The 12,054-nt window shown below is 48.4% G+C and overlaps 1 protein-coding gene across 4 annotated transcripts in view; it reads left to right on the top strand.

Annotated features, from left to right (window-relative positions):
• Window positions 1–12,054, top strand: part of Bcar3 (BCAR3 adaptor protein, NSP family member) — a 115,001-nt gene that overhangs the window by 84,077 nt on the left and 18,870 nt on the right. For 2 of the 4 annotated variants that reach the window (XM_026403109.2, XM_026403110.2), the window contains 3 exons: window positions 5,629–5,757; window positions 8,161–8,603; window positions 11,247–11,350. In XM_026403109.2, the coding sequence (XP_026258894.2) occupies window positions 5,629–5,757; window positions 8,161–8,603; window positions 11,247–11,350 (676 nt within the window). Of the gene's footprint in view, window positions 1–5,628; window positions 5,758–8,160; window positions 8,604–10,420; window positions 10,427–11,089; window positions 11,118–11,246; window positions 11,351–12,054 lie in introns of those variants that run through there. The other 2 variants (XM_077790999.1, XM_026403111.1) reach the window with 2 other exon arrangements.

Raw genomic sequence — 12,054 nt, 5'->3', positions numbered from 1 at the left:
CAATTTTCTCTTCCTTGGAGAGCTGTTGAAACGTGGGTTTCTGAGTTAATCGAGGTTCCCAGCACGTCTGTGGAGCTGGCTCTGCGCCTCCAGAATGTGTTTTCCAGCCATCTCCTGGGCTCTAGCTATTCCAGCCTGTCAAGACCAGACTTGCCAGGGTGTGTGGGGCTGCAGAAATGTTCTTTGCAGATTCACGGTGACACTCATGGTTTAAAGAGCCAGCCCCGGCAAGCTAGCACCAGTCCTGGTCACGGAACTGGACCATGGGTGTTGCCTCTCAAGAGGAAAGAAGCTGGTAGCAGTCAGCTGTGGGGTTTGTGAACAACCGGGCTGCATTCCTCACTTCTCTCCCCAATCCCAGCCTCTCTGTGCTTCCTGTATCAGACCTTGAATGTGAAGTGTGCTTGGGGGCCGGGGGGGGGGGGGGGGGAGTACTAGGGATGGAAACCAGGTCCTTGTGCACATTACGCAGGTGCCCTACCACTGAGCCACACCCCCAACTCAAGTCTATGTTATAAAATCAGATTAGTAGTAGTAGTAGCATCCTGATATAATATGTCTGTCAATGACAGTTAACATTAGTGCTGACTACCCCCAGGCTGTGTTCCATCGCTTTATAGATATCCACCCATTTAATTCTTATTAGCCTCATTTGACAAATTATTATTCCTATTTTCCAGATAGGGAGCCTGAGGCTCCACAGAGAGTTAACGTCACTTGCCTAAAGCCACACAGCTGTTCCGTGGCACAGTGGCCTGGGAATCAAGATGGCTGGCTGGACTGAACTCTTAAACATTGTGCTGTAATGCCTGTTGATATCAAGTTTATTAAAATGCTGGTGATGAGAAAGATATAGTTAGACCCGGATTGTCATGAAAAGCATCAATTACAGTAATATATGCATTTTCTAACCTTTAATTTGATTGGACAAGTGTGGGCTTCAGCCATCTCCTGCATCTCCATCAGTTTACCTGCATCTAATCTCAGACCCCAATGCTAATGACTGAGACTAAAATGCCATTTTTAAAAGTGGAGTCATGTGAGTGGGTAACCATGATACAGGAGTACTACCCGTGCCTAATAGATACTTAGGACTCTACATATGGCACCTCTTCTTATGCCTCCCCTACCCCACTGTAAAGGACTGCTTCCAAATGCCTGGTGGGTGAGATTCAAGCAAGCCTCGGGGTACAAGATGTGGCTCCTACCTACGTCCTTGTTCTGTAGTGGGTGGATATGGTCCCCAGAAGGAAGTGGCAAGACCTGTGGGCAGAGTGTTCTGGACTCAGAGCTGAGCAGCTTCCCTTCCTCTGGAGGCTGCCATGTGGGGTGGGGCTCAGAATGGCTGGAGTCTGTGCTGGGCAGAGAAAGCCTAACCTTGTCTCTCCTCCTCTCCTGGCCACCAGCTCCTTCCTCTTCAGATAAATATGTGAGAAAATGAAGAATGAAACTCACCTTCTAGGAATGAGGTTCAAATTCAGGGCACAAAATAAGAGAATCACCTTGGAGAAAGAGTTGTCCTACTGTAACATGGTCATCGTTAGCATTCATAGCGTTTGTGTGAGAAATTGATTATTCATGAGTTTTCCCACTGTCTCTTGCTGCCTGGCAGTTGAAGAGTATGCAGCCCACAGGGCGGTGAGCACCGCATCTACATTCAGTGAAATCTGTCCAAGAGGGCAGGCAAAGCTCCCCTGGGCACTTTAGTGCCGCTGTCCTGTGCTGACAGAGGGACTGAGGGTGACTTGGGTCCAGGCAGTCTTTGAGGTACATTGAATTCAGAAGACATTTACAGAAACAAATGTGACAGAGTTGGAACATACATGCTAGGAGAAAAGGCTCCAGGAACTGGGGCGGATTGAAACGATATACTTTTGCACTCTCTCTTCCCAAGACCAGATGATGCTGTGCAGACGCTGTCTCTTTTAGTGCATAATTCTAGCCTCTGCAAATAATACCAATGCATGTGACTATTATGTGTGTAAATACTTATCTCTTCTACCCTTCCATCAGAAATGTAGTTTAAGGAAGAGCAGGAGGATTCCTAGGACGTTAGTTGTTCTGGTCAGTTTTTTTACTGCTACACCCTGAGCAGAACCATTGTACGGGAGGAAAAGTTTATTTGGGGGCTCATACTTTCAGAGGTCTTAGTCCATAGGAGGCTGGCTCCATTCCTTAAGGCAGAAGAGTGTGGCAGAGGTAAGCAGCTCACATTTTGATCCAGAGGCAAGACAGACTCTACTTTCCAGAGAGATATGCCCCAAAGGCCTGCCCCCAGGGACCCACCTCCTCCAGCCATACCCTACCCACCTTCAGTTACCACTCAGTTAATCCCAAGGAGGTTAATTCACTGATTGGGTTAAGGCTCTCATAATTCAATCATTTCTCCTCTGAACCTTTTTGCATTGTCTCACAATTAAGCTTTTGTAGGCACACCTCATATCCAAACCATAACATTAGTAGAATCATTCAGACCGTGGATCAATGAGAGGCCACACGGTTGGGATGAAACCTTTGCTGAGGGTAGAGGTGTCATTGTGTTACCTGAAATTGCTAGAATTCTCTTTGTAGCCAAGACCTATAAAATTAGCCTAAGCCTAAGCAAAATAGTTGCATTTCAAGAAAAAAATTCAAATTCCTCCCACATGGTAGCAACAAAGCAAAGGGTGCACTGTCACTAAGAAATCAGGGGATTTGGGGGAAGCCGACAGAATTCTGCCAAATGTCACAGACACATGTGACCCATTCCAGGAACCAGGAATCTCATTTTTGGTTACCAAGGAGAACAACTGCCAATCACGGGGTCTCAAACTAAAAATAGACACATTTTGCCTTAACTTCTTATATGCTTATCCCTCACCAACCATGGGGTTTACAGGCCATCAAAGTGTAGTGGCAGAATCATAGTTGGCAAGATCAAGGTCTTATAAAGTATAGGCAATTGGAAAACATCAAAGTTGTGTTAATATATGTGATTAAAACAGTAAGTAAAAGTTCTAGAAGGCACCCACCCCTTCCACATAACCACCATTTAATCCCGAGGTGTCCATGTGTGGGGACCCTGGCATTGCTCCCTGGGTCATTTGGGAGACAGGGCCCACATCTCCACTGAGGCAGAGAGGCTCCAGCAGCAAACCTGCTCTTCTGAATGTATTAGAACCAGCCCTCACTGGCTTGGAATGAAAAGCCCTTTGTCATCACGGGCTCTCTAGGACAAACCTCCCTTAAATTCCTTTTCTTGCTTCTCCCCCCTCCACACACACACACCCCTCCTTCCCTTGTAAAAATCAAGTCTAGGCAATTGTATAACCAACCCCCTAACTTCTCACAAATGATGTGGGTGATTAAGGGATGTTTTATGAAGTCTGGCCCTTCATTTGAGAGGGTCAATCTCTATAATCTCCTTCTCCCTCCTCCCTGGAGATAGTCCCCTATTGCACCCTCTTAAGGGTCTGTGCAGGAGCTGGGGGTGGGTAATAATTGTGGATTTTCCTCTAAGGAGTCAGGATATTTTTGGTAACAAGTGTAAAACAGTATGATCTCAAAGCCTGGAGTGAAACATTGTTGCATATAAAATGCTTTAAAAAACAACAACAACAACAACTTTTATAACTGATGCTGAGCAGGAGACTGGGGGAGGGAAAAGTGATCTGGATGTGGGGGCATTAGGGAGGAAGCAGAATGCAAAGATAAATAGGGAATAGCTTTGTGGATGTGAGCAAATAATATTTCATTGAAGGATTATGTAAGACCTACTACATATGTTCAATCTCTACGTTTTCAGGCCTCAGAATGAAAAGAGGCCCAGGGCTTATGAGAGCGATACTGATTGCCTGTCAGGTGGCCAGAAAGGGGCTTGGGCCACAATATCAGTTAAGACTTAATCAGCTACCTGAAAACACCCAAAATCACAGACTTAAAGAAAATCAATCCCTTAGTGACCTGGGGCCAGTGATCCAGGCATGTTAGCCCCGTTGTTACCAGGGACCCGGCCTGGTCAGGTCTTCTGCACTACCATCCCAAGACCCTCCTCAGGGTCCAGGATATTGTCATGTCTCCAGCCATCATATCTAACCTCAGAAGTCACACGATCTCTGCAGTTTACCCTTCCTTGGCTAGACCTTAGTCATGTGGCTACATATTCCTATAAGACAGAGATTGAGAAATGTCATCTTTGGGCTGAATGTCAATAGGCCCAGCTAAAATAAGACATTGGATAAATCAAGAAAAAGGGTAGAATCCCCATAACTGAGAAAAGTCATAGGAGTTCCTCTTCCTGGGATAGTGTTCACACTACATTCAGGCACAGCTCAAGGGCAGAGGTAAATGGGTTTCTGGCCTAGCAGGAAGCAAGGCAGACAGTAAGTGACAATCAGTTGACAACCTATGTTCTGTTCTCAGGTCTGCAGATGCAATGCAGGCAGTACCAGACACGGCTCTGTGAAGCCCCCTGAGCATCAGGACAGTCACCCCGGCATCTCTTTGATGCAAATTCCATTCATCAAACACTCCCAACATTTCTGTCTGCCCTGAGAGAAGGGTGGGGGAGAAGTAAGCAATTAGAGAGGCAGAGCTCCACCCTGAAATCAGCCCCTGAGTCATTCCTCCCGCCAGCACCCATCAAGGGCCACACGCTCAGAAACACTAGAGGATGAGAGTCCCGGCATGAAACCCCAAGTCTGTTTTTGTTTTCTTGGTGAAGGATTGGGGGCTCTCGGCTTGCTGAGGTGCTAAGCTATGATGTGGAATAATTCTGTGGCATGTGGGGCAAGCTGGAGAACTTGGGGAAACAGAGGGACATGGCCTTTCCTTCTCACCTGGCCAGCCAGTGGCCCCTAAGCCTGGTTTGCTGGGAACCACGAGGGTGTCCAAGTTCAGTCCACAGGTTGTAAGTGGGTGTGATTCTAATTAAGTCTGGAGCCCATGTCACCCACCCACAGCTTCCTGCCTTGGCTGCTGTGCGGTGGTCTCAGACTGAGGTGAAAGACCAGTTTTTGTTTCCGTTTCTATTTCCAGTCTGTCAGAAAAAATGAAATGAATTTATTGGAAAAAAAATCATATCACCAAGTTATACAAAATATAAACTCAGACTTCTGTTAGATTCAACAGGTAGAAAATGGCTGGATCCAAGTACTCTGCAAGTTTCTAAAGACTACCTCAGTTCCTGGACCTAGTTTGCATGTAGTGAAGAATTTAAGGCCGTGGCTGCTAGCTCCATGGACTTTACTTTGGACTTCAATGTCCCAGAGGCCCAGGGTGGAGGACCAATGGGGAACTGTGGACCTTCCTGGCTCCACCTGGGGCAATTCTAAAGGAGCTTGAGGAAGCTCCCCCTGGGAAGAGAGCAGGCTGGCCAAGCTGGGCCTCGCCGGCTCATCCCTCTCTTTAGCCCTTCCTGCCCAGCCAGTTGCTGTTCAATACATTGTCCTACCGTGGTCCCCAAATTTTATTACTTGCTTGTGCATGGAAAAGTGAAAGATCACAGTGAATTGTAATCACTCTACACGGCCTGGGGCATGCGCTGGTTTGCTTAGTACAGCAGAGGACCAGCAAGGCGATGCTATCTCCAGCTGGCATGGCCTGGCCAGGCCTGGGCAGAGGGAGGTCACTGTGGGCTCTGTGTTGCAGTTCTCCAAGGAGAGACACATCATGGACAGGACCCCCGAGCGGCTGAAGAAGGAACTGGAGGAGGAGCTGCTGCTGAGCAGTGAGGACCTGCGGAGCCACGCCTGGTACCATGGCCGCATCCCCCGACAGGTACATGCTTGTCCCCTCAGGCAGTGTCAGCCTAGTGGCCCTGCAGGGTCCCACTCCAAGATCATGTGGGAAAAGGCCTCTATTTAGCCAAAAGCCAATGCCATAAGTGAGATGACTTAGACTCCTCTAGGGAGACCTTGGGAAGAGCAAAGGTCAGTAACCCAAAGTACATTTCCACATGCCCAGTAAGTGGATGCAGGAAAAGCCAGCATTCCTGTGGGCTGTCAACACGAGTCAGCAGGAGGCCGCAGCCACAGGGCAACAACCTGAAGGAGACCAGGCCTGCCGGGCTGTGGCTCAGATGACTGAGCTCTTGGCCAGCTGCCACCACCTCCTGCCCTTTGGAAACTGCCTCCTGTTTAAGGTGGTAGCTTAGCTTCAGGGGATGGGGCGTTGGCACCTCCTGTCAAGCGGCCTCTGCCCTGGTGGGGCCAGCAGCTGTTCACTCTGTCCTTTACCTCTTGCATCCCATGACCCAGAGATGGGGAAGAGGAGGAACCATGCCAGTGACCACAGATACACAGCCTGGAATGTACTTTGTGTGGTTGTCCTTGGGGTCACTGCCGTGAATGATGTTTCTATTTAATGCTATGAAAATTGAAAAATAGATTAAGTCTGCAGAATTGAGGTATAGAATTTCCTTTGGGTTTTTACTGTAAACCTGATCTGGTCAATTATTAACCAAGGACAACATGACAGGAAATGGGTGGAGAGGGATGGGTGGGGGGGAGGGTGACATGTTGTAAATTAACTGTTTTTAGTTTAGCAGATTTCTCAGCACTTTCAAAGAAATAGTTCTTATTCTAACCTAGCTTTTTTTTTTTAAGTGTAAAATTGATTGTATAAAATAGAGATAACAAAAAAAGAAGAAAAACTCCCATCCACCATTGTCTCCTGGAGATAACCATGAAGAACATTAGATACATATCCTCAATCAAGCAGGAGATGAGTGCATATTACTATTTGTAGCCTGCTTTCTTCACTTAGTGATAATTTCCTGGAAATTCTCACCTGCTATAAAATGCTCTGCTTGATACGTATGTGTGGACCAGTCTGTATCATATGTAGGTCCATTATATGTGCACATCACAATGTATTAGACACTTAGGTATTCTAGCACTCTGACCAAGATCCTACAAGATAACTACTGTGTTCATACCTAATAATTTTTCCACAGGCTCAATTCCAAGAAAAGGCATTTCTGTGAAAACATTTTTAAGTCAAAGATGCAATTTTAAGGTAACCATGGTAGCATACTATTTTAAGCTAACCGACATATACCATTGATTGAATGCTGGAATATCCCAGAAAAATTGTCAGAGTTTATTCAACTGACGAGTGACACCAACATCCTTCTCCTTATTATGATCACAGAATCTGTTTACCATTTGTCATGAGTGCAAATTTTCAACAGAATTCCAATCTGGATAACTGAACATCATAGCAACAACAATAATAGTTATAGCCAACTCTTTATCCCTTTGAATCTTTACAGCCACTCTGTAGATAATATTATTGTCCCTATTTTACAGATAACGAAAGTGAATCAAAATTGTAATGACTCCTTCAGTTACCCAGTGAGGCAGACTGCAGAGCCAGGCAGTGGGCTGCAGAACAACCAGGCTGCACCACGTGTAAATTCTCCTTTTGCTCGCCGTCATCATAGTTAGCCATTTTTAAGCACCTGCTGTGTTTCAGGTGCTGTACTAGTGCTTGGCATGTTACGAATGCAGATTCATCATCCTCACAATGACTTGGTGAGAGGAGAAAGTCCAACCTGGCTTTGTTCCAGGCTTCCCCAGCCAATGATTGGCATGTCCAGAATCCAGCATGTGTCTGATGCTACAGATCCTCCTATGGATCCCTCCTACCATTGGCCAGGCCTAGAGAGGGATACTTCCAGAGACCAACTGATACCCATCTTCTCACTCCCCTGGCTGGGGAGGGAAAACCAGACCTGCCAGGCACACGTGTTTTTCCTTTCTTGTTCTCTGTTGCTTTACATCCTTCCAGTCTTTGTGGAGATCTCTTCTCATGAGGCTTCCCCAAGGACTCTCTTTGGAAGGACAGCCCTCGCTCTCCTCCTTCCTAACACTCTCTCTGTCTTCCTGTCTCTTAACTTTACCTCCGATGCACCACACCTGTCGCTCAGGTAGCCTCACGCACCCCAAGCACTCCACAAAGGGCAGGAGATCCCCAGGCGCCTGCTTCATCACTGCGTGCCCCAGGTGCCTGCAGCAGTGCTTGGCACGTAGACGGTGGTCAGTCAATAGATGTCAGATTTGACAAGCTCAAGAGCCAACCGAGGAAGAGACACCAGGTGCTGTCCTCCCTTGGTCCCAGCGCTCTGCAAAGGCACAAAAGTCCGCCCTCCCTCCTCCTCACTCACCACTTTGTCCACAGGTGTCTGAAAACCTTGTGCAACGGGATGGTGACTTTCTGGTTCGCGACTCTCTGTCCAGCCCCGGAAACTTTGTCCTGACCTGTCAGTGGAAGAACCTGGCTCAGCACTTCAAGATCCACCGGACGGTTCTGCGGCTCAGCGAGGCCTACAGCCGCGTGCAGTACCAGTTTGAGATGGAGAGCTTCGACTCCATCCCCGGCCTGGTGCGCTGCTATGTGGGCAACCGGCGGCCCGTCTCCCAGCAGAGCGGCGCCATCATCTTCCAGCCCATCAACAGGACGGTGCCTCTTCGGTGTCTGGAGGAGCGCTATGGCACGTCCCCAGGCCGGGCCCGGGAGGGCAGCCTCACCGAGGGAAGGCAGGACGTAGCCAAGAGGCTGAGCCTCACCATGGGTGGCGTCCAGGCCCGGGAGCAGAGCTTGCCCAGGGGGAACCTCCTCAGGTGGGTCAGGGCTTCCTCAGGGGGTGCCAGGACCTCCAGGCCTGGTTGGGGTACCTGGGCTTAGTTCAGCCAATGAGAATAGAGAAGTAGTAAAGAATGTTGGTGATAATGGCCACTGTTAGTAGATGGCTGTCACAAGGCAGTGCACAGTTAGTTCCCAACTGAGTTGTATCAAAAACAAGTGGCACCAGGCATAGCAGCACACACCTGTATTTCCAGCAATTTGGGAGGCTGAGGCAGGAGGATCGCTAGTTCCAGGCCAGCCTCAGCATTTTATTAAGACCCTATCTCAAAATTTTTTCTAAATATTTATTTTTTGGTTGTAGTTGGACACAATACCTTTATTTAATTTATTTATTTTTATGTGTTGCGAGGATCGAACCCAGGGCCTCACATATGCTAGGCGAGCACTTTACCACTGAGCCACAACTCCACCCCCTCAAAATAAAAATTTTAAAAAGGGCTGTGGATATAACTCGGGGGTAGAGCACCTCAGGTTCAACCCCCAGCACCCCCCAGTACAAGCTGATTTGTTCAGGACGTGTCTCGTGGAGTCAGGAGTCCATGTGCGTTTTACCCAACAGCATGGGAGAGAAAGAGAGAAGAGGCTGGGACCTAGACCACCCCGGCCCCTCTCTCCTGTCACACAGCCTGCCCCAGCTCCTGGCTTCTCGGCTGACGTGCATAACCAACATGTTTAATTCCACTCACTGGTTTTCTGTCTGGACCAAGAGGACATGTCATGAACTGTAATTTCTATATTGCAAAAATTTAGGACTCTGAGTAACACAAATTACAGCTGTGTGCTGCCTGGAGGCTCCGGTACATGTTAGTCAGCATCTGGCTACGGCTCCATGCTGACCAGCTATGCAACCCCAGGCAAATGCTTTCACCTCTCTGGGCTTCCCTTTGTTTATCCAGAAAGATGAAGCTTGTGAAGGTTGAATGGCTTAAGCTAAGCAAAGTGCTTAGAAAAATATAGGCACATAGTATTAGGTAAGTGCTAAGAATCCTAGTAACTATCATTGTCTAGGAGGGAATAGAAGGTCCAACTAACTCGGGGTAGTTGTAGCAAGGAGACAAAAATGGAAGTCCTCCCTTTCAAGGTAAGACTGAACTCAAGATCCCTGGAAACAGTAAAGGGTGCTTTTTCTTCTGATCCCTTTGGGAATGGGGGCTGGCTGCTCAGCTTTTGGAGCCAGGAGTTAGTGTGATGGATGGAGCCAGTTTTGGGCAACACTCAGCTGGGAATATGCTCAACGAGTCTCCTGGTCTGCCCCTAGTGATCCTGGTTAAAAAAAAAAAAAAAAAAAACTTTTGAAAGATAAGAAATGAAAGATTGAGAAAGTCTCCAGGTTGCCGAGGCAGGCCTCCAGAGCCACCCTGATTGCCCTGTGGAATGTACAGCCTGCACCACTGCGCTCAGGCGCTCAGGCAGAGGCCGGAAAGGCCTGGAGGTGGGGGCAGGGTGGGCCAAACACCAACATGGCCCCTCTGGCCATCGCCCTGCCCTGCTCCCCCACGTCAGCCCTGGCCTGCTGCCACGCTCCCTGACGTCAGGCATGCTGGTTGGCTGGCCGCTGGCCGGCCCCAGGCAAAGGTGTGCTCTCAGCCAGGTTATCCTGGCCCTGCTTTCCGCAGGCTGTTCTGGCCCTGGCGTTTGACCAAGGGGTGGCCACTGATTACATGTCGCTTCTCCAAAGCCATTTCCATTGGAATTTACCCTCTGCCTTGCCTTATCTCTGAGGGGTTCCTGGACTTACTCTGTTGCTGGGAGCTTTTTTTTTTTTTTTTTTTAATTTGTTTCTTTGGTGCTATCAAAGGTAGGAAAAAGAACTTGATGATTTCCATAACATAAGAATGTCTTATGCTTATGGCCAGGCCAGTTAAAGTTTGTCTAAGTTGGCTGGTGGGGTGCCTTTTCCTGTAGCAGGAGTTTCCACTGCTGGGTGCCGATGAGGGACATTCCCTCTCTGATCTGGAAGGACAGACATGGGGAGTTACCTTCCACCTCTTCCCTGTGTGGGGGTGTGTTGCGCCTCTGGCTGCTGCCTGCCGATCAGGCGAGTTGCCTTTCCAGCTCAGCGGGATGGGGTGTTCTGGGGGTCCCCCCAGGCAGCCAGGAGGATGGGTGTGACAGCCTCCCCTGCAATCCCGCAGATGACTTGTGGGGCGCTGAGATTTGCTGTGAAATGGAAAGTGCCCCACAGCTTCCTTCCAGCTGACACGGTGAAGCATTGTGGAAAACGCATGCTGGTTAAACAAGTCGTTCCCCTGGGGTCTGAAAGTAATTTTAGGCTCTGTTAAAAGTACACATTCCAGTTCATCAGATTTTCCCGGGAGTACCATGAAACTTTTACCCTGCTCGGTTCAACAGGATGGAAGGGCTGAGAGGAGGCACCCTAGGACTTAGCTGCCTTGGTCCTGGGGGCGTGGGATGGAGCACACAGCAGGGTTGTATAGTAATCGCCCCATCAGTAATTCCTCCTTCGTGGACATTCCTTTACTGTTAGGGTATGCATAGCAATCTCATTCTGAGCAATTTTCTTTTCCTTTTTTTTTTTTTTTTTAACTTTCCATGACGTTGCCTAAAGGTTTTACAGCTTAATGACATGTTTCTGCCCCGCTTGTCTTTGACTTCAGGAATAAAGAGAAGAGCGGCAGCCAGCCAGCCTGCTTGGATGACATGCAGGACAGGAGGGCCTTAGCCCTCAAAGCCCACCAGTCGGAAAGTCACCTTCCAATCGGTACGTCTTTGGGAGTTTTCCAGAAAAGGGGCGCCCTGTTGTCCTGCTCCATCTAGTCACCTAGACTAAAAAAGGACCCAAGGTTCCAGATTGGAGGGGAAAGGGTTTGCAGAACTGTATCTGGTTGCAAAGCGCTGAGCCTGCGGCTTTATGCATGTGAACCTTTAAGCCTTGTAACAAGCCTTCAAGGTGAGTGTGATTATCCCCATTTTGTAGTTAAGGAAACTAAGGCATAGAGAAGACGTTAAGTTACCAGTCCCGTGGCACCTAGCATTTGAACCCAAGTTTTCTGATTCGAAGCCCATTGCATGACTGGCTGTCTTCCTGATGAATGAGCCTACTCCCTTAGTCCCCTCCCTGGGCAGAGGTGGGTGGGTTGATCCCGGGGCTTCCGGCGGAGCAGCCGTCCAGAGGGACCTCCCTTCTCCATTCTCCTTTCAGAACCCCCAAAATGATAAAGTATGGGGAAACCTAGTAACCAAATACACTAATAGGCTGTGGGGTTGTTTGGTGTTTGTTTGTTTATTTGTTGTTTTCTTTACTTTACATAAGTGACCTTCCTTGGGACCATGAAGTGATTTTTCCTAATGCCCTTTCGTGAACTACTTCTGTGTGGGTTGTGTCAATGTCTTTGTCTCCCTTTACAGTGTTTCTAGCTTTTCCTTTTCCCGCTGTCTGGGATCTGCCCTGGCTTTGAGAGTGAC

The sequence above is a fragment of the Urocitellus parryii genome, chromosome 11 (genome assembly GCF_045843805.1).
Source record: "Urocitellus parryii isolate mUroPar1 chromosome 11, mUroPar1.hap1, whole genome shotgun sequence".
Taxonomy (NCBI): Eukaryota; Metazoa; Chordata; class Mammalia; order Rodentia; family Sciuridae; genus Urocitellus; species Urocitellus parryii.
The sequence above is the reverse complement of the archived record's forward strand: the minus strand, read 5'-3'. Positions and strand labels throughout refer to the sequence as shown.